Source organism: Equus caballus, chromosome 1, assembly GCF_041296265.1.
Source record: "Equus caballus isolate H_3958 breed thoroughbred chromosome 1, TB-T2T, whole genome shotgun sequence".
Classification (NCBI taxonomy): domain Eukaryota; kingdom Metazoa; phylum Chordata; class Mammalia; order Perissodactyla; family Equidae; genus Equus; species Equus caballus.
Window position 1 is genome coordinate 93,650,734 of NC_091684.1, and position 22,145 is coordinate 93,672,878.

The following is a 22,145-nucleotide window of genomic DNA, read 5'->3' on the forward strand; positions in this document are numbered from 1 at the left end:
ACAGACAAGTTAATTGTAAAATTTATAAGGGAAGACACAAGCCCTAGAATAGCTTAAAGAAATAGTTTAACAAATAGCTTAATTCTTCTTTTTCAAAAAATAGAAGGACTTCTCTATCCAACATTAAGGCTTATTATATTGTTACAATAATTAAGATAGTGTGGTATTGGTGGGGGTATAGTCATATAGATCAAGGAAACAGAATATAGAATCTGGAAATAAACCCATACAAATATGCCCACCTGATTTTTGACAAAGATTCAAAAGCAATTCAGTGGAGGAAGGACGGCCTCTTCAACAAATGGTTCTGGAGCAACTGGACATCCCAGACAAAGAAATGAACTTCAACTAAACCTCATACCTTATACAAAAATTAACTCATAATTGATCACAAATGCAAACGTAAAATGTAAGACTAGAAAACTTTTAGAAAAAACGTAGGAGAAAATCTTCAGGATCCAGAACCAAGCAAAGAGTTCTCAGACTTAACACCAAACACACGAGCCACAAGATAATAATTTGATGAATTATACTTCATCAAAATAAAAACTTGTGCACTGCAAAATCCCATGTGAAAGAGGATGAAAAACAAGCTACAGACTAGGAGAAATTATTTGAAAATCACGCATCAGAGAAAGGACTAGAATATATAGAAAACCCTTAAAATTCAATAGTAAAAAACAAGCCAGTTGGAAAATGGGAAAAAGACATGAACAGACATCACTGAAGAGGATCTCGAGATGGCAAATAAGCACATGAGAAGATGCTCCATCTCATTAGCTGTTGAGGAAATGCAAGTTAAAAACACAGTGAGACATCACTGCACACCTATCAGAATGGCTTAATATGAAAAACAGTGACAAGACGGAATGCAGAGAAACTGGAGCACTCGTCCATTGCCGTTGGGAGTGTAAAATGGCACAGTCACACTGGAAAATAGTTTGGCAGTTTCTTATAAAACTAAACACGCAATTACCATAAGACCCAGCGATTGCACTCTTAGGCATTTATGCAGAGAAACGAAGACTTGAGTTCACACAAAAACCTGTACACAAATGTTGCTAGCAGCTTTATTTGTAACAGCCCAAAACTGGAGACAATCCAGATGTCCTTCATTAGGTGAACGCTTATACAGCTGTATCGTGAAATACTACTCAGCAATAAAAAAGGAATGGAATATTGACATGTGCAACAATTGGATGAATTTCCAGAGGATTATGCTGAAAGAAAACTTCAATCCTAAAAGACCATATACTGTGTGAGTCCATGTATATAACATCCTCGAAATGACAACATTTTAGATTACTGGTTGCCAAGCTTAGGGACAGGGATGCGGGAGGGTGTGGGTCGTGGGTCGGAGGTGGCTGTAGTCATAACTTCTATAAAAGGGCAACACGAGGGACCCCAGTGGCATTGGAAATGTTCTGTATCTCGGCTGTAGTGGTGGATGTGGGCACCTACACAGGGGATAAAATTGTATGGAACTAAATACACACACACGAGGACAAGTAAAACTGGGAAAATCTGAATAAATTAGCAGAGCGTATCAATGTCAACATTTTGATTGTGATATTGTTCTACAGTTTTGCACGATTTACCATTGCGGGAACTGGGCAAAAGGTACACAAGATTTCTCTCTGTTATTTTGTACAACTGCATTTTAGCCTACAATTATCTCAATAAAATCTTCAATAAAAGAAAAATAGTTAAAAGATTATCTAATCACAAATTAAAAAATAATAATTTCAAAGCCACATGGGTAAAAATTTTTTAAATAATAGTATGTTAGCTAAGTAGTATGCAAAGTTTTCTTTCCAATGAAGTCACAACTACTTTTTTTAAAGGGAAAAAACTGAAAGAAACTACAAACTATGGTAAAGTAGAAGGAGTATAGGTGATTTTTCTTCTTTTTTCTATTTTTCAGTTATTTCAAACTGCATTTGTATTATTTTTATGACTATAAAATCTCTAGATACATGAATATGCATATAATGAGAGCTTACATAATTTCAAAAATATTCTCTTTCTCCCTACCAATTAAATGAGACTTTCCAGTGCAAGCAAACCAAGTTGTCAGCCCCAGGCCTGCCCGTCGGAGGTCCACGGTGCTCTCTCATCCCTCCAGGCAGAGACTTCCGCTCGGCTCCCACAATGCTGCTCTGCCCCACCCCTCCACTCTAGCTTCCTCTCTCTTGCCAGATTCCTACATCATGTCTCACGGCATCATTCAGATTGATTTATAAACATAAGATGGCTCAGATCGCCCCCAAGCAATTTTGCTCAATTCAGGCTGTTAAAATACTCCCCGCCTTTCCAAATTTAACTTATTTTCCCTTGGAAATAAAAACAAAAGCTCTAACATTTGAGAATAGCTCTTTAGCTCTCCCATCTTGTTCTTGCCAGCAGACATCTGCATCTAAACACAGGCTCCATGTTTATTCCAGTCAAACCTCACTTGCTGGTCATGACTTGTAGAGATTCTCTTGGAAAGTCGGCTCTGGCGTGCTGGCCCTTGGCCATTGTCCATGGTGTGTTTGGTATATTCCCATGGCATCACGCTGCTCCCAACCTCCCTGTGACTGGCTTTGGTTTAGCTGGTCCCCTGGAGTCAGATGTTCACCCATGCACCAGTTCACTAAACAACACTATGAGCCAGTCCGCGTTACTCCTTGTAGCTGTAAATTCAATGCAACTCATCTAATGTTTACTGCGTGATCCTGTGTGCCAGCCCCTGTGCGAGGGGCCAGCAAGGTCCAAATATCGACAGGACACCCCATGGGATCCCTGCTCCATTCCTCCTACTGCCTGGATGAAAGTTCTGAACATACACAGACCCCAAAGTGCCTGCTTCTGACAGCACCCAATTCAGAATAGACTGACCTCCACTTCTTGGAGCTCACCCCAAAATCACGTAACATAAGCCCAAATCCTATATAAGCTCCTCCTACTTCCTTGCCAGGTAAGGAGTCTCTTGCTACAGCAGGTTTAATAAATCTAAATTTTGTTTGCTTATTATATGCACACCCCTGCGGTATTTGGCTGGTGGGCGGGGACAATTCTCAGCACCTCAAAAGTACCTAACATAGTATGTGCTCAATAAATATTTAATGAGGGAAGGAGGAGGAAGGGAGGGAGAGAGGAAGGAGGGAAGGAAAGAAGGAAGGAAGGGAGAAAAGGAAGGACTAGCATTGTTAATGATCGGAGGAAAACGTTAACTTTGTGTTTGGAGGACCTGCTTTTCTTACGCTCCTGCTGAATCTTTCTGGTCACCACTACTTTTTTTTGATAAGACGATTTTACCAGAAGATAGCGCCAAACTCGTCTTTAGCTGTTCTATAGAATTTCGGGTGTTCTAGCCTAATGATTCTCAACCTGAGGCAGTTTTGCCCCCCAGGAGACATCTGGAGATATTTTGGGGGGTCACAGCTCGGGAGCGGGGCACGCTATGGCCTCTGGGGCAGACTCAGATGCTGTTAAATGTCCTAATGTGCATGGAACAGGTCCCCACAAGAAAGAACTACCCAGCCTCAAATGTCAAACTATCGAAATGAGAAATCCCATCAATCTAAGCTTCTCCATTCCAGCTTCATATTAGAATCAGCCGGGAGACTGTGAAAACATTACCAAGTCACCCCACACACAGAGATTCTGCTGGAGTCGATCTGGGGTGTGGCCCATGCAAGAGAACTTTGGTGGTTCTAGAATGCAGCCCAGGTTGAGATGCTGTCTCTGGGAACCCGTAAAGATCCAGCCACACCTGCCCTCTGTGTCTTCCAGGCCCTTCCCTCTCTGACTTCTTCGGGGACCTCTGGCAGTGGCTGCTGGAGCACACCTGCCAGGTCCCCATCTCCCAGCTTCCTCTCCCTTAAACCTCAGGACCTCTGGTGTCTGTGAACGGCAGTGGGCAAGGCTTCCTCCAGCCTTGCATTCACATTGCATGGCCTTCGCTAAGCAAGGGACAATCCTTCCCTCATCGTTCTTGCCCTAAACTGGCAAGATGGGCAGCTTGCTCCTAAGCTCAGTGTGCACGGCAGCTGCGTTAGACTCAGCAGGAGCCTCATGGAAAAGTCGGACCTTAGGCCCCGCTCAGACCCCCCTGGGGCATCCGTGTCTTCCAACGTGAGAAGCCCTGCTCTGCTCACTCTGGAGATTTCTATTTTCTTATGACTATTCTTACAGCCCAAACTGTCACGACTATTCTTATTTCCACGCTTTACCTCCTACCCTGGTTGTGTGACCATCATTCCATTTTCTAAAGATGTCCTTTTTATGTCCCAACTCAGCCAAGTGTTCTGGGCAGTCGGGGGGTTTCAGCGGATACCAACCCTGCCACCAAAGGAAAACAAACAACTGAACGGAGGCCACTCCCGGGTGGCACGACCGGGAGGCATGGCTGTGGGGCGAGCGCAGCTGGGGGAGCCAGCTCACCTTGGCTGAGCCAACGGCCTGTCCATCCAGATAGGTGGAGACAGTACAATTCCTTTTCATTTCCTTGGTAACAACCACAGCCAGGTGATGCCACTGACCACAAGCCAGCAGCTGACCACATCGGACCCGAAGCTGGCGTCCCGCAGAAGGCTCAGGGTCATCCTCAGGTTCCATGATGTCTGGAAGAGAACAGGAACACCAGACCTCACATGCCATGTCATGCTGCAGCAACCCAGGAGACCTGGGCCTCATGCCCAAGGAGCTTCACCCTAGCCCTCTGTCACAGAATAGTGACAACAGTGGCAATCATTCCTTCAGCTCTTGCTTTGTGCCAGACACTATTTTTTCTTCTTTTTTCAGTGAGGAAGATTGTCCCTGAGCTAACATTCTGTGCCAGTCTTCCCCCACTTTGTATGTGGGATGCCACCACAGCATGGCTTGATGAGCGGTGTGTAGGTCTGCCCATGATCTGAACCCACAAACCCAGGCCACCAAAATGGAATGTACAAACTTGACCGCTAAGCCACCAGGCCAGCCCCGTCAGACAGACACTGTTTTAAGGACCATGATAAACATTAACTCATTTCATTCTCACGACCGATGACCTGAGAGGTAGATGCTATCATGATTCCATTTTACCATCCTGAAGCACAGAGAGGCTAGGTAACTGGCTCAAAGTTGTGCAGCCAGGATTCAAACTCAGGAGTCAGGCTCCAGGGTCCACCCCCACTCTAGACCACCTCCACGAGGATGCACATTTGACAGCAAAGTCCTGAGAGGGCGAGGGAAAACGCTATTGTGCTGTGTGTCAAGGATGCCAAGCCATCCTCCAGCCTTCCAGGTGTTTCACTGTGAAAGTGACATTCCCAGGGCACCTGAGAAGAACAGGCATGGCTGAGATACCTGGGCTGGGCCATCTCGGGTCAATTCAGGGCATCATGGGCGGGTAAGCTTAGAAAGCCAGGACCAGCCAGCATCACTACTGAAGGAGGGCTGAGCGCCCTGGCTCTCACGCTAAGAGCAGCTGACTTAGCCCCATTTCCCCCAAGTGTGGCCTAACCAGCTTTAGCTCCCAACACCTTACCCAGGGGTTGAAACTCTTTCTCTTCTGTAGACACGACCAAGGAGAGGTCGTCCGGGCAGAGGCTGACGGAGAAGCAGACGAAGGGCTGCTCGGTCCTGGCCAGGTGGCGCACCAGGGTCAGGAAGCGCAGCGGGTGGCCCTCAGTGACGGCGCCGTGACGGCCGATCAGGAACCAGCAGGAGAAGCTCAGGCCCCCGGGTGGAGGGAAGGGCCTGGCAGCGCCTGGGGGCAGAACACAAGCACGCCCTTAGGCTTTGCCCAGCCGTGGAAGCTTGTCTAGACTCACCGTGACTCTGATTCAGCCCAGGAGTGGCCCTACTGTGTGCCAGCACTGTGCCTCGCCTCACTCAGGCCCATTTTATGGCCACCCAGTGGGGTGGGATGCTCTCGTCTCCTTGTTCATACTCTTAGGAATAAGTCATATTCCCGCCAAGGCTTGAGCCTAGACCCTCGAAACCTCTCTCCAATTCTGCCTCATCTATTATTCCACACCTCCTCGCAAGGCAGCAAAGACAGAGGCACAAGCCTGAGATCTGTCACCATCTGGCCCGCTGGTCAGCTGAGCTACAGTCGGGCAGCGTGCTGCATGGGGCAGAGGACACCAGCCTAATTCGGCTGAACCTTGCAAGGCAAGGCTCCCCTCCAGGGAAACCCACGCTCTCCCGCCCAGTAACAGGTTTGCAATACAGGTGAGGCCCGCTGAACTCACAGAACGGGCAGAACCAGACGTGGTGGCCCGCACTGATGGGCTGGGAATGCCGTGGCCCCTCAGCACCCACCCTCCCATAGGAACCCAGACCCTGGTCCTCCTAAGGGACGATGCCTGGTTTTCAGCAGAGCACAGCGCTGTGCAAAGCGTGCCAAGCCTCAGGTGGATCCTCCAGTAGCCAAGAACAGGCTTGTTCCTGGCTGGCCGTCAACACAGAACTGATATTCCTCCCTAGGGAGAGCCGTAAGGTGAGGCGAGGCGTCTATTTCAGCCTTTGTCAGTCACCAAAGAAATGAATCAAAGCCAGGGCTGTGCCCTTGGGATGCACAGAGAACAGGATGCCCCTGCACTAACCAAGGTGTGACAACCTGCAAGCACAACTCATGCAAGGACCTATTCTCGGGGCAGAGTTAGAATACCTCGGCAAGCTAACTCCCTGGGAAACACTTACCTGTCCCGATCCCTCCGGAGACCGAGTACTCGGTGCTGGTTCCCATCACAGTAGACAGGGTCGGAATAAACAAACAGCTGGAAACAGGAAAGTGTCTCAGATCATCGAACAGCAAGCCAGTCTCTGGCCGTAACATCTCCCATCTGTCCCTCTGCAGGGGCCTCAATCTCTAAGGACAGAAAGCTGCTGATGCCCGTACCACGGCCCTAAGAAAGGGAGGCCCCGCTGGAGGCTGAGGGGGAGGGCATTCCAGAATGCAGACGCACCAGGGGAAGGAGAGGGTCCTGGCCCTACATGGCTGCGGACCTACATGGCTGCCCCCGAGAAGCCACTGAGTACACGGGATGTCCACGACTCTGACATAGTCCACTCCTGAGTGGTGAGCACTGATGGGAGCTACAAATCCCATTTGTAATTGACATCATAATTCATCCAAGACACTGGGAAGTTAACGAAGTATTTCAAATATATGAAAGCCTGTCATACCCATAACCTTCCACGGACATGTCAAATTCCACAAACGATGGAGCCAGGGTCGCCCTCTGCGGCTGAGGGTTGCGTGGGGAGGTCATGGAGATGAGGCTCAAGGCTGTCTGAAGGGCGGTGGTGGAGCCCTGGGCCGGCCCTGAGGACCTGGGAGCCTGTGTGACTGCCGGGCATGGGCTGGCCTCTGGTGTGGCTCCTGCAGGACCCTCAGCAGTCGCTGGTGCCACTGCCTGTGACCCTAAGGCAACAAGCAAGAGAAGGGATGGGACTTTGCTCAAAGCATCTCCACCCACTCTGACAAGAGCCCAGGCATTTCTGCCACAGCCCTGTTTCTGCGATCTGAGCCCAGAGGGGCCAAGGACGTACTCATCATCCGCCACCTTATACGGGGGTAGGGATCGCCCTTTTCCTTCCAGATCTGATCCTTCTCCAGAGACCATCTCTGCTCTTCCCCATCCGTTCCACTGAGCAGCGGGCAAAACCAGTTTTTAAATCCATCTGCTTCCCGCCTGCTGTAAACACCCCCTGACAAAGAAGGCATGTCCTCTTTTAACTCCCCTTAAGCTGCCCTGTTCGTTCCCCTCCTCACCTGAGCATCCTGAGTCGCCTCCGTGTGCACGAGGTGAACTGAGGATTTTCGTTGCAGCCGGCGGAGGGGGTGCGATTCCAAGACTGAGAAACTGTCTGAACATCGGACCGTACAAGAGAACCAAATGAAGACATCCTCTGGGCAGAAGTTTTCTCCAGCTTCATGCGAGCACGTTCCTGGATCCCGCCCCTCTCCCAGCTTTCCTCTCTCGGCCTAGAAACCCTGTTCTCAAGCCATGCGGAAACAGGGTGCCCCTGTCCTGGTACCCAGACCAGAGAGCTGGTGATTTGGGGTGCTTTTGGACTTAACCAGCTAGCAGCCTCAAATTAGACCTTGTGAGGAAAAGGCATTTGTTGGAAGATAACTTTGTCCTGCTTTGTTTATAAGTTTCTAATGGAATTTGCTAAACAGCTAGATTAAGCACGTGGCCGGGTCTGGCAGCCTGCACATCCAGAGGCTGAAAGAGGCTGGCCTGGCCCCCTAGGTCCCCTACCTGCTGACAGGAGGGGTTGCCTGCTGTCCCCTCTGTACTTCATCCTGGGTGTCAGGGCAGGAGACCGGGTCACGGGAGCCTCGACCCCCACTGCAGCCTGTCTTCCCTCTTCCATCTGTGTCTGCCCCACCCTGTGCATCTCCCTGGCTACCGCGGGGCTCCAGGAAACCACGGAGTCATGGAGGGGCTGCCAGGGGGAAGGCCCCCACAGGATACAAGAGCTCTGCTCTGTTACCTTCATTGTCTGGAGTCCCTGCTGCCCCTCACACAGCCCAGCTCACTGCAGTCTAGCCTCCCCGGCACAGCCAGGCCCTCACAGCCCCCGTGCCCCTCCACAGGCCATCTTTGCATCCCTGTTCCCTCCTCTCCTGGGCTGGTGAACGTCTCCACAGGCCTCAGGGCTCAGCGGCTTTGACTTCCTTGAAGCCTTGCCTTTTTACGCCCAGTCTCCCAACTGTGGTCCTCCCAGTTCCATGGAGCTGGAGCACTCTCCACAGAGCACCCCCGAGAGCGCTATTCTGTACTGTCAGCAGGATGCTTTGACTGTTGTCCCCTCTGCCCTGAGACCATCCGCTCCCTGGGAGGGGCTGTGTCTGCTTTGTGGGCTCACATGTGGCCTGCACAGCCCCAAGGCTCCTCCCTGGCCTTGCAATGCCCACAGCCTGCAGAGGGCAGAGGGGGTGTGGGGCACCCCCATCCTTGTGCGCCCCAACTGTCCACTGTGCATGACCACAGCTGCCAGGGGCTCAGCAGCGTTTAACGCGGCACACGGTACCTTAACACGTCCGGTTCGATGGCTTGAGAAGCAAGCTTTTCAAAAATCCTGATGAGGCCCGAGTGCAAGGGGCTGCTGCCGGTGGTCAGGGCCTTGTGGCAGGAGGCCATGAGGGTCCTCAGCATCCCCGCCTCACACAGGACCTGCCGATTCTTCTCCGATTTCACCAGGGACTGGATGTGACTGGCCAGGGAGCACTGGATCTCCTGGGACAGCTAAGAGGCACCACAGCAAGCAGTGAGCCGCTGAGGTCAGATGTTTTGTGGGCAACTTTGATAGACTCCTGACTAGGCCTTGAGCTGGTTGTGGGGCGAGGAGCCTGTGCCCACCACAGTCCATTCTCACTGCACTCATTCTGTCTCGGGTGTTCTCAAACCTGTAGGCCTGGAGGCCGGTCCGTAGGAGGCCACGAGCCGCTGGCATCGGCTGGCCAAGAGGCAGACGTCTTAAAACAGAGACTGCAAACTGGCCGGCGAGAGGCTGCCTCTGTTTCAGAGCCACGTGGCGTTTGATCCACACGATGTTTAAGCAGTTTCTGAACTAACTGCTAATACTTAGATGTCTGGAGATTTTACACCAAAGTCCAGACGTGCAGCCTCTCTCAAAAGATCGAAAGATCTGGTCCTGTGTCTGTCGAGAGGCAGTTGGGGCTGGGCAGGGGCTGGGCCCCTTAGTGGGTCCCACACCGCCCCCCAGCTGGCTCCACTCACTTAACGGTCCTGCGTTTGAGATTGCTCCCCCTGACGTAGAAGGTGACATTCACCAGGGAGTACAAGCCTCCAGGAGTACCCCTCACGCCACTGGCTGTGACAGATGCAGCCGTCTCCATCTTCACGCGTCCAACCACAGAGTGTACAAGCCAGCTGAGGTCAGGCTCCTGTGGGAAGCTGTCACTGACGCCTCCCCTTCACCCCCGGTGCTGTCTCCCTCCCACCCACCCTCCATCGTCCTCTGTTGATCTCTCCTTGTCCTCAGCACCTTCTGCTACCCGGACAGCCACACTCTTATCTTACTCCTACGAGATTTTAAGCTGGCCCTGGTGGTCTAGTGGTTAAGATTCGGTGCTCTCACCCCTGCAGCCTGGGTTCATTTCCCTGTCAGGGAACCAAGTGCACCATCCGTCTGTCACTTGTCATACTGTGGCTGCTGCATGTGGCTGTGATGCTGAAAGCTGTGCCACTGGTATTTCAAATACCAGCAGGGTCACCCCTGGTGGACAGGTTTCAGCGGACCTTCCAGACTAGACAGACGAGGAAGAAAGATCTGGCCACCCACTTCTGAAAACATTGGCCATGAAAACCCTACGAATAGCAACAGAGCATTGTCTGGTGGAGCTCCAGAAGGTGAGACGGTGGCACAGACCAAGCAGGGTTCTCTCTGCTGTCCACAGGGCCACTAGGACTCAAAATGGACTCAACAGTGCTAACAAGAAAAACTAGATTTCAAGTCACTTCATTATCTTTATGTTCTTGAAGCGCATAGAATAGAGTACATAGAGTCGGCTCAGTAAATATTTGAGCCAAATATGTTATTTTTACAATCTTCTTTTCTTCAAAAAATATAAACCCCTGGAATTTCCAGCCCTCCATGGACATATAAATGGTTTGGAGCAAGGGGATGGTTGGGGGTAGAAATTCCTTTACAAAAACTCTTAGGGCTGTCCACATTCTTTCCTGTTGTACACAATATTGTCTGATGTGACAGGGACACTGGTTAGATCTCAGTGGAATTTTCCTGCCGTGGATCTTATGGGGGCCCCACCCAGACCACCTTCTCCACGTGAGTGTACCCATCACAGCTTCCCCTTCTCTGGAGGACTGCCCTGCCCTAAACGGGAGCTGCCCTGCCCGGGGGCTCTGTGGCCCCCAACATGTGTTCATACATGCATGCACACACATGCACACACACATATAAATGTGTGTATACATGCACGCATACATATAAATGTGTGTATGCATACATACGTACACATGAATACACATATACACAAATGTATATATACAAGCATGCACACATACACACATGCTCACAGAGGCCTACGCACAAACGTGTGTGCACCCATGCACATATAGATGTGCACATGCATACATATATTGTCGTGCACCCTATAATAATGTTTTGGTCAATGACAGATCACACATGTGTCGGTGGTCCCATAAGATTAGTACCATATAGCCTGGTATAGGTTACACCATCTAGGTTTGTAAGAATACACTCTATGATGTTCGCACAATGATGAAATCGCCTAACAATGCATTTCTCAGAATGCAGCCCCATCGTTAAGCAACACATGACTATACACATACATGCATGCAAACATACATACATACATACACCACACACACACACACACACACACCTGGTTTAGCCAATGAGGTCAAGCCCTTCAGCCTCTGTGGTGCAATTCATGCTTGAGACCCCCACCCAGTGGGTCCAGGCTGAAGCTGGACTTCAGCCAACAGCAGACCCCCACTCAGCTCCTTCCCCTGCACCGTCCCACGTCCCTCACCTCCTTCTCCTGAGCCCCTCCCTCCACAGTCCAACACACCTATGCCCATGTCTTGGGCTCCACTTCCAAGGAACCCGCCTTGAGATGCTAGCATGCTGTTCGTTTTCCGGCCTTTGCCCTAGTTTTGGTTTCAAGAAGAGAGATCTATGACAATGTAGATTATGGCTAGGTTAGCCCACCAGGAGTAACGGTAAAGGCACTTACTCAATAATCTCTTTCTGATGAGGACTGGCTTCTAGTCCCATGGAGTCACAGACCTTCTGTCACCCACCGCCCCCTTGAAAGCTTTCTTGCAGTCTCCCCCGCTTCCCTTTCTTCTTCTTCTCCCTCCAACAAGCACTAACTGCCTCTTCAACGTCGTCAGGGTCTGGGTGAAGTTCTGGGCATCTCAAGATGAGTAAGACACCGTCCCCGCTCAAAGGCATCACAGGCTAAATGTGAGACAGGTGAGGGGACTGTCTCAGCACAGTGGGAGCCGGGCTGCTGTAGAAAATTTACAGCATCTAGGAGGAGAGGGGCTCCCCACGGCTCCTCATGCATTTCACAGAGCTCTTAAATTTAGAGCAGAATTCAGGCCCAGCATCGACTTTGGGGACCAAGTTTCACCCTGTGATGAGACTATTTCCTGGTAGTCAGGATGTCCCGGGCCCTACGCTAAGCATTTTGACATGTGTAGATTACAAAATCCTTGTAACGAGCCCTATGAGGAAGGGACTGCTACTTCCCCCATTCTACAGATGAGAAAACTGAGCCCAGAGAAGTGAATTGTCCAGCCACGTAGTAAGAGCAGAGCCTGGCTTTGACTCCAGACCCCATGCTCAGAATCACCTCACTCCACCATCCTCTCCCCACACAGGGTGCACTGATTTGGGGGTACCCTGCCCAGAGACTGTCAAGACTATGTATCACTAAGGGATGGAAATTAATAAGATGACATTCTTCCACAGGCTGCAAACACTGTGTTGTAGCATATATGTTTCAAGGGTTAAAATATATGGGGAACCATATCTATACTGTTTATCCTCAGTTTTTAGATTTTTTAAAAAACAGATTGGTCACAAGCTCACCCACCCATCCACCCTCCTGCCTTCCAGGAGCCCAGCACCTGTAGCTCCTGCCTCAAATGGATGGCATCCAGCGACATTCCCATCTTTATGATATCTTCAGTGACATTTCTGACTCAACATTTTAGACTATTTTAATTTGAGTTTAAAATTTAAACTCTATTAGGATGGTTTTTCAGGGAGATTGCTCCCAGGCAGGATTCTGTCATTCTGAAATGTTGTCATTTTGCCACTGTCACTGATGTCAGGGAGACATCTCACCACCTGGAGAAGATGGGCCTTGCGATGGACTGAATGTTTGTGTCCCTCCAAATTCAGACGTGGAAACCTCATTTCCAGTGTGACGGGATTTGGAGTGGGGGGGGCCTTTGGGAGAGGCTCCACCCTCATGAATGGGATTAGTGTCCTTGTGAAAGAGACCTCAGAGAGCTCCCCGTCCCCTTGCAGCATGTGAGAACACAGTCAGAAGAGGGCCATCGTGGAGGAAGTGAGCCCTCGCCAGACACCAAACATGCCAACATCGTGATCTTGGACTTCCCAGCCTCCAGACCCATGGCAAATAAATTTCTGTTATTTGTAAGTCACCCAGTCTAGGGCATTCTGTTTTGGCAGCCCAAAGGGACAGAGACGGCATCCTTCCCTGTCACTGTGGTATTAGCACGGCCAGCATGAACTGGTGGAGGGACATGGAGAGCCCAATGGGGGCCAGAAACAGAAGACAGAAATGCCAAAACGAATTTGCACTAAACAACGCCATTGCTTACTTCAAAGAGCTCTTCCATGTGGAAATCTACCCCACCTCCTGGACTCCCTTCCCAGATCTTTCTGCTGATGCTCTGTGCCCCTTCCTGCATCCAACAGAGCCTGCACCTCTGCCCTCCTCCTTCTCTGCCCTTCTCCAGACAGAGACGGAGCTTCCACCCTCTTGCCTGGAACTTTCCCTCTCCCAGAACTTGGATTGTTTAGTATCTGTAGTCTTTTAATTTGGGGTGAGACTTGGGGAGACAGTCGGCATGAAGCAAGATGCAAAAATAACATCACAATGTATTATTAATAAGAATTAGAAAGAAACATCTACAACTTCCAGTTTTTATTACCAGCACTTCACTTATTGCTTTGGGGACTTTTGGCTTTCTTTTTTTCTTGTTGTTTTTGCTTTTTTTTCTTTCACCAGAGTAGGAATACTTAATATCTAAATATGCAAAAAAGAAAAAAAAAGTTCTCAAAAGGAAGAAATGCTGGTCTTGCCTAACGATGCCACAAGTTTACTCCAAAATTGCTCAATGCCTCATAATGGAGGAGGGAGAAATTGATCGCCCTCATTATCACGGTAGCTCTGTCAATACCAATATTGCCTTGTTTTGAATAAAATGTGCTGTTTTTTCAATGCTGGTTCCAGTAAAATGGGGTTTTAGTGAAAATATGAGCAGTAGCAGGAAGCCAGTCTGGTTTCTCCCCCTACAAACGGATTGATTTTCCTAACGCGTATTACTTCCAAAGCAGGAGAGGGGGTGGTGGTTCAATTAGGACTCAGTGGTAAGCACGTGGGGTCACCAGGCTGGCCGGCAGGCTGGACCCACAAGGTAAATTATCACAGAGCGATTTGCAGAGTGGCTTCAGGAGTTTTCTGCTTTCCCCACTTAATAGTCAAGATTTCACGTCCATCCTTGTCCAGCTCTGGATGTTTATTCTTCTTTCTCTCTCTCTCCTCCACTTTCTCTCCCAGTTCAGATTAATATGGTCCCAGAGCCCAAGGAGGGCTGGGTCCCTGGGGCGGGTGCCTCCAAGGAGGCATGGGTTTCGGGTACGTCGGTCCACATGTGTCTTCTGGACGTTAACCACATTCTACTGACATAGATGTGAAAACCATCAGACAACCAGCATCTGCTTCCCCCAGACACTTAGAAAGGACTAGAGGCTTCTACCAACTGCTCAAATTTGTATTAGTCACTTGTTGCAATTTGGCTGAAATGTTCTTTATCTGAAGATTTTGGAAGAGAGATGGAACCATATAGGTGACCTCAGGTCTTCAGGGATGTCACAGATAAAGAGGACCCACAGATGCGTTTTATTTGATAAATTACAGTTTTTACCTTTGATTACTTAGAATTAGTTCTCTCTGTATGTGGGCGTGAACTTTCTTTTTGACCCCAGTCCCCACTAGCCGGATACACTCATTTGTGGTACCTATATGGCCTTGTAGGCACGGGAGGCTGTGATCTTGGTTTAGGCGTAAGAGGGTCCACATCCCACCCAATCAGTAGAAGCCACGTCTAAAGGCAGGTCTTCCTTGACGCACTTGTATAGATTTGCAACGAAGACCGAGAAACAAATCTTCTGCCTCTTCTTTGAATCATGTGCGTACGATGGCCAACACTTCCCGGTAACAGAAGTCCACGATCTTATATTTATGAAATATTTGTCTCTTTCCAACTTTACTCCCCATCCTCCCTTTTGGTTCAACCTGTAGCCCAGCCCTGGTAACAGTCCCACCTTTGCTGAGCATGCCACGCCCTTTCTGACTGATGCCGGGAGTTGGGAATGTCCTTTCCAAGCCGATCCCTTTGCTGAGCTCCTACTTATTATTCAAGATGCAATTCTCACGTCCTCTCATCTAAGAAACTCTCTGACTTTCCCAACCAGCACTGTGTCCATACTTCAGTCATTATAAATACTACACTATGACAGCTCACTTGCTCGCTCGCTTGCTCTCTCTCTTCCCACCGGCCCCGACCCCACTGCACTGTGAGCAGCTGCCTGAGACATGACTCTTCACCCTTGTTTCCCTAGCACTTATCTCTGCGCCTCAAATGCCACAGCTGCTGGGAAGTGCAAGAACAAAGGCACAAAGGTGTTCTAGAACATGGGAGGTACACTTAACCCAGAGGGCTGAGAGGGTGGTCAGAAAAGGTGATGTGCCAACTAAGTGTTGAAGGATAATGAAGACAGAGCCAGGCCAGCAGGCAAAAGGGTCTTTCTGGGAGAGGGAACAGCACGTGCAAAGGTCAAGGGGTGACGGGGAGCATCACCTTTCAGGGAAAGGCTGGAGATCACGGGCGGTTGTCAGCCAGGCTCGATCACCCCCTGTATCCAGACCTCTCCCCTCAAATGAGCCTGTGACCAGCCCAGAGATGGAGCATGAGAACATCCTCAGGGAAACCAGCTGGTAAACCCCTATCCAGCTTCCTTAGCTCTAGAATGAGAATATTGAAAACACCTACCTCCCTGGTATGTTTTCTGCGGGAAGCAACAGAAACAGCATCTACAAAAGCATTTTATCTTACAGGATGCAAGTGTTTTCAGGATATTAACCACTCTTAGATGTAGTCTTCTTTTCTCACCTAATATCGATAAGGGTCCTTCTAATCGAGCGGCCAGTTTAGACATCCGCTGTGTGCTGTGCCATCTCAGTACCAGAGCAGGAGCACACCTACCTTGTTCTCAGGCCCAGATGCCAGTGATGGGAGCTCACGTCACGGCGCAGTCACACTCTGCAGGCCCGCCTCTAAATGCTCTCCTGTACTCGCCCATTGAAACCTCAGACAAACACCGTGTGCTAGATGCGATCATCACCCCATTTTACAAACAAGAGAACTGAGTCCCAGAGATTACAGGGAACTGAGGTTACACGGTGAGTGCGGGGCAGGAGTTCAAACCAGGAGGCCCACTCCAGAGGCCACTTCATGGCTGCGATCTCTGCCTCTAAGGCCTCTGGGTGCTGGTTCTGGATTCAGGGCTGCCCCTTACCTTGCAGCACGTCCAGCCTCCCGTAGGTCGGGGATGCAGTGGGAGCTGACAGCCCGGAGCTGAGCCAAACTGCACTGTTGATACTATGGTTTGGGTACCAGGGGCCCAGCCCATCCTGTATTAGGCCAACCCTCTCAGAACTTACAGGAAAAGCTAAGTGCTCGTGGCTCTGTCCCACACAGGAGTCACCTGAAGCTAGTAACTGGCACACGGTATTTGCCATGAACCACGCCTGAATGGGTTTGGCGATTTCCGCCATCTTGAGAGGCCAGGTGGATGTCTCAGGTGCATGCAGCCTCACTCACCAATGGCCACATTCCCAAGCCACGGACTCTCGGAGCCGGTCAGCATCACAGGAGTCATTAAGTCGAACTCTGGTCCAGGTGCTGGGTACTCTCCATAGCGAACGTAACACCTCGCTTGGAACACTCACTACCTCCCCAGTTGCCCATTCAGTTTCAGCAAGTGTGACCTTATTTTGAGCCCCGGTCTTTCACTGTTGAACCGGTCCTTGTCTGTCTCCCGTTATTCTACCACCAGGCAACCAGCAAGTATTTGCCCAGCTCTCATTCTCCCAGCATCTTTTTCTCTCTGGGCTATACACTCTGAGATCTTGACTATTCCTCTCATGACCAAGGAGGTTTTTCAGTCCCCTTATCATCCTGGTTTCTCGCCTCTGAATAAACACAGGTGTAGAGTGTTAAGGGATTGGTGGGATCATCACCTCCCTTTAGCTAGGCACTATACTTCTATAAATATATCCCAAAGTAGAATTCACCATAGAGGTGACGTCACCCGACTTGGGACTATTACTGACCTTGCATTAAACCCCCTAGGACTCTTTTACACGTGCTCTTCTGGTTTTCCCCACCCAGTGTGTCTGTGTGTGTCTGTGTGTGTGCATCAAGACATGAGCACAGGCTTAATTATCTCTGCTGAATTTTGATTCAATGGATTCTGATCCACTTCTCAGGCTGGTAGGGACCTTCCATTTTATCATCCAACAGGTAATTCCTCCTTCTGGGTTCAGAATCAAATGCCATGTACGCAGGAAAGAGGACTCAGTCTTTTGATTCATAGTGGATATTAACACACAGTTCAATATCAACTCTCTATTATTAATTTATCAACAGTGTGACGCCAGTTGGGAATATACCTAAAATGTGTTACCTCCCCTTTAATATTTCTGGAATTTGCCATGCCATGACCCAGAGTCCTAGGAATACAGACGGCCAAAGCTAGAGGAGAGAGAAAGGGTCTGATGGAGCCAGTGTCTGATGAGCAACACTGCGTGCCACATACAGGACTCAGCGCTTCACAACTGTCCTCTCCACTTCTCTTCTCACGGGGAAAATATTATCACGAGGACCCTGAGCTTGAAGAGGTTACATCAGTTTCCTAAGGTCACAGAGCTAATGAGTGGCAGAACTGGCAGCCCACCCAGGGCTTCCTCCAAAGCCCATAATTTTAACTCTGCATCACGCACGCGTTGTAAGGAAGGGAACTTAGTGTCTCATAAGAGTCATCAACTGCTGGTCTCTAAGAGTGATTTATTTGGTAGGAACAGTTCAGCTTTGCTTCTGTTTTATTCCTCTTAGTTAAATGTGAGCACTTTAGGTAGGGCAAGTTCCCTTCCCTGTAGCCACAGGCCTCACCACTCCCTATTGTATACACCTGGCTTGATTTATGCATTTCCTTTACTTCTCTGGTCCCAAGACACTGAGTCTGCAACCCTGTGATCTAGGCCAAATCTGTGTAGCTGCAATCGAGGTGCAGAAATGGGAGTGGCCTACATAAGGCAGAAATAATGATGTTAAAGGGGCTAGGAGCAAGGTCACCTGATAATTGGGCCAGAACTCATCGTGTCAACTTTAACTTCCACTTCATCATTCTGTGTCCATTGTAGCTTGCTTTCGATCCTCTTATCTCCATGTGACACTATGTCTATTTGCTCTATTTAAGATGCAACCCTAAAAAGTCAACTGGATTTTGACCAGGATCTGAGATTTTTTTTCACTCAGGAACAATAGAAATATTCTGAGGATGGGGTTCAGTATGAAACAGCATAAGATACACAAAAATTCAACATACTTGAAGTTTCTGATGGATCATAATTTAACAAAGCAACATGCTACTTTACCAATTTCCTCATTGAAGGAAATGGCCCTCTTCTCAAACAGCCTGCCCTTACGTAATGCTATCCAGGGCTTTAATGCTGTCAATATTTTAGTTATTTGAAACCCACATGATTAGGTCAATGTGTTTGAAATACGGGCTAATTCCAGAAAATGACACCCTTTTCCAAATTAAGGCACAATGAGCTGATAGACAAATGCGGCCCCACATCCGATCTTGCTGTACCATAAGACTGTGCAGGATGTTTCCATGGCAGCAGACTCTGGAACACACCCGACAATGACTCGAGGTGCAGACTGCCTGTAGACAATGGTCTCTCTAATGCCCAGGTCTGACCGTGTCATTGCTTTCCAATAGCCTCCCACAGCCACCACATCCTCATAGGAAGGGCAACTTGGCATAGAGGCTGGAGGTCCTGGAGCCTTGCATCAAGGACATTTGCCAACCAGCATCCATGTTAACTCTGTCACTTAATAGCTAGAAGTTTCCAGTCCTCAACTGCAAAGTGGGCCTGTTGATATCCACCTTGCAGGGTCATTGCAAAGATTAAAAGATGAAATGCTTGTAGAGTATTTGGCAAGTAATAGCAGTCGCTACACCATGTGGTAAGGGCTTCTCCTGCTGCAGTATAAGTTCTGCTCGACATGCTAAGCGCTCATGCATCCTCCATTTACTCTTCACAGTAATGCCACGAGGAAGATGATCTTATTATCCCCATACAACAGCAAAGAAAGGACCAAAGAGGTTAGACAATTTCCCACGGCTCTGTGACTGTTAGGTGGCACATGATATTTAACCAAAATCTGCTTCTTCAGAGCCTGAACTTTGCCTTCATATAGTGGATGCTCATTAAACATAGTGGTGGTGATGATGGTGACGACGATGATGACAGTGGAAAGTAACTCTATAAAATCCAATCCTCTTAACATGGTATTCAAGGCCTTTCATCATGTGGCTCCCACTGAGCTTTCCAGCCCCACTTACTGCCTTTCTACCCACGTGGTCTACCCTAGCCCAGCTTCAAAGTCCCCCAATGGGCATCTTCATTTGTGCCTCTCTCTGACTTGGGAGCTTCTCATCCCTTCTTCCACCTGATCTGGCATGGATACTTCTTTTCTTTAAAGCCCGGCTCCAGTGTCCCCCTTTCTGAGACTTTCTCTCCCCTCTGTCCCAAGGCCTTGGGGACAAACCTTTGTTACAGCCATCAGAATGTCGTCTTACTATCTTCTACACTCCTCCATCAACCTGCCCTCAAACTCAGACTGTGAGCTCCTGTGACATTGGTCTCTGAACCCCCAGCGGCACCTGATAGGGGTTAAGCAATTATTCACAGAAGGAAACACATCACGTTGGCTGCTCCAACACAGGCTGAGTCCCACCTCTGCTAAACCGGATCTGTCTTCCTACCCTCTGAGCTATGGTTGTCATGCGCACAAGCAAACAGCCCCCTGTTAGGAACTGAATAAAGGCCACAGCCCTGGCGGAAGTAGAGGGCTGCTTAGGACCAGAAAGCCCTCCCGGAACTGGTCAGAGGTCTAACCCGCAGCCACGGCCCTACGGCAAGATGCTCATGGCTGCTGAGCACACTGGAAAGGCAAAATGTCTTTCTTCCCCATGAGTTGTTTCTTTGTGGGGCCGACTCAGCTCCAGAAGATCTGAGCTGGACTCCCTTTTGCCTTGTGCTTAGCACAGCAACATGCCCGGTAAAGTTCCCGCAGTCCAATTTTAATACTTGTGCTGACACGAGAGACAAAAACGCCCAGCTGGATCATCTGTTTCCAAGAGCAGCTCACAGCGTTAGCATTTTGGAGGGGGAGAAAACACCTCTCGATTGTGAACAGAACAAATTTAATGTGGTCACAATCAGAAACAAATCCGGGAACCCACAGAGGTAGTTAAGTTGTCGCTTCTAAAGTGACATCCGTACCTTGGAAAGCCAGCAATTTCTCATCCGTAAGGTAAGAAGCGCATCTGAGGAATCTAAGTGGCTAAGAGTGTAGCGAATGCCAGAACCATCAGGTTCCACAAAGGGAGGTGAGAGGGAACGCACGTCCATCTTTTTAGTAACACTGCCATCTACTGAAACTTCCATCTCCTTTTTCTGCACCAAAATCTGCAGTCCTGCAGTCAGTTTCATTTCAGCATTCTCTTGCATGGTCTCATTTGATTTACTATCCTATTTGTTGTTATGAGGTTTCCCACCCTTCCGTTGAAAAATTAATTACTGTAATTATCCAATTTTTAATAGCTGCTGGTTTGGCATCTGCAGAAAATATTTGAGAAAATGCACCACTACATTTCATCTGCGTATTTGAGAGACAGTGAGGGACAGTCAGACATTTCCTAAATTACTTAATGTGACCTGAACAGGGAAAAAGTATCCTACCAAATGGAATTCTCATTTGCATGCTTAGTTTGTCCAGTTACCATCCCAGGATGAGCGAAAGCTCTTCCCCGTGCCCTATTGTGACAACTCATGGAGTTTATCTAACACTCAGGATCATCACAGAGTTCCCATGCACTAGGAGATGCAAGGACAGGCTACAGTCTGCTCTGCATCACTCCATCAGTCATCACTGGGGTGGGGTTTTGCACAAGAAATCCATCAGCAACCATTTGACTGCTAAGACCACTTAAATCGCTGGTGTGGTTTTCTCATTGCAAGTACGTTGCACGGTACAAAATACAGCTAAGGAAGCCAAAAATCCTTCCAATGAGGAGATTGCACCTAGAAAAATGTACAGTGCTCAGACTCTATGACCCCCCATTCTGCGAGAGCTGCAAAGACGACAGACGCATTCATCAATCGCGTCTTGACCTTGGGCCTGGGAGCGAGTTCCAGATCTCCTCTCAGCAGCCATGGCCCTAGGAAGTTACACAACTTTCCTGAGCCTCAAGCATCTGCAAAATGGGGAGAGTCTCACGGACTTTAATGAGCTGTTGTGACTATTGATGAAATGACATTCCTGGTGTAGAGGTGACCTTCAATGTGTGTTAGTTTCCAACATGCTCCAGACGGGCCCTGTCTTGAATACCAATGTAAAGAAAGTAAGGTTCTAGACTTAAGATAACTAAATGACTAGAAGACATTTGATTTAGGAGTCAAATATTTTTATCCATCAGTTGGGTGCTTAAGGCAGTATGGTGGCTGGTCTTTAAAGATGGCCCCCAACAATTCGTCTCTCCTGTACACTCATGCACCCCTCACATCAGTAGGGGAGGCATATGTCCCTTCCCATTGAGTCTAAGCTGAACCTGTGACTCACTTTGACCAATCGAATGCTATGGAAGCAATGCTGGCTTATTCCAGGCCTAAGCACTTGGAAGGCCTGGTAGCTTCTGCTTTAGCGCCTTTGGGACCCCTGAGCTGCTATCTGGCCTATTGGAGAATCCACTTGGGGGGACACAGGTACAGGCCAGATGAAGACAGCTACATGGAAGAGAACCCAGGATCCTACCAATAGCTCGAATCAAGGCCCCGGGCATCTGACCCACTTGAGCCCCTTGCCATTTGAGCCAGCTTGTGAGGTGCCCGCTCTGTGAGTAAAGAAGCCATCTGGGATGGTCCAGCGAGGCCAGCACCATGTGGAGCAGAGACCAGCTGTCCCTGCTGTGCCTGCCTGGATTCCTGACCCACGGACCCATGAGGAAGAGTGACACACCTGTTGTTAACT

At 49.0% G+C, this 22,145-nt stretch overlaps 1 protein-coding gene across 6 annotated transcripts in view; it reads right to left on the minus strand.

Annotated features, from left to right (window-relative positions):
• Window positions 1-22,145, minus strand: part of WDFY4 (WDFY family member 4) — a 299,923-nt gene that overhangs the window by 192,307 nt on the left and 85,471 nt on the right. For all 6 annotated transcript variants that reach the window (XM_023648250.2, XM_023648246.2, XM_070264996.1 and 3 more), the window contains 6 exons: window positions 9,016-9,230; window positions 7,748-7,842; window positions 7,159-7,396; window positions 6,673-6,749; window positions 5,513-5,734; window positions 4,429-4,607 (listed from right to left, as the gene is read on the minus strand). In XM_023648250.2, the coding sequence (XP_023504018.2) occupies window positions 4,429-4,607; window positions 5,513-5,734; window positions 6,673-6,749; window positions 7,159-7,396; window positions 7,748-7,842; window positions 9,016-9,230 (1,026 nt within the window). The remainder of the gene's footprint in view (window positions 1-4,428; window positions 4,608-5,512; window positions 5,735-6,672; window positions 6,750-7,158; window positions 7,397-7,747; window positions 7,843-9,015; window positions 9,231-22,145) is intronic.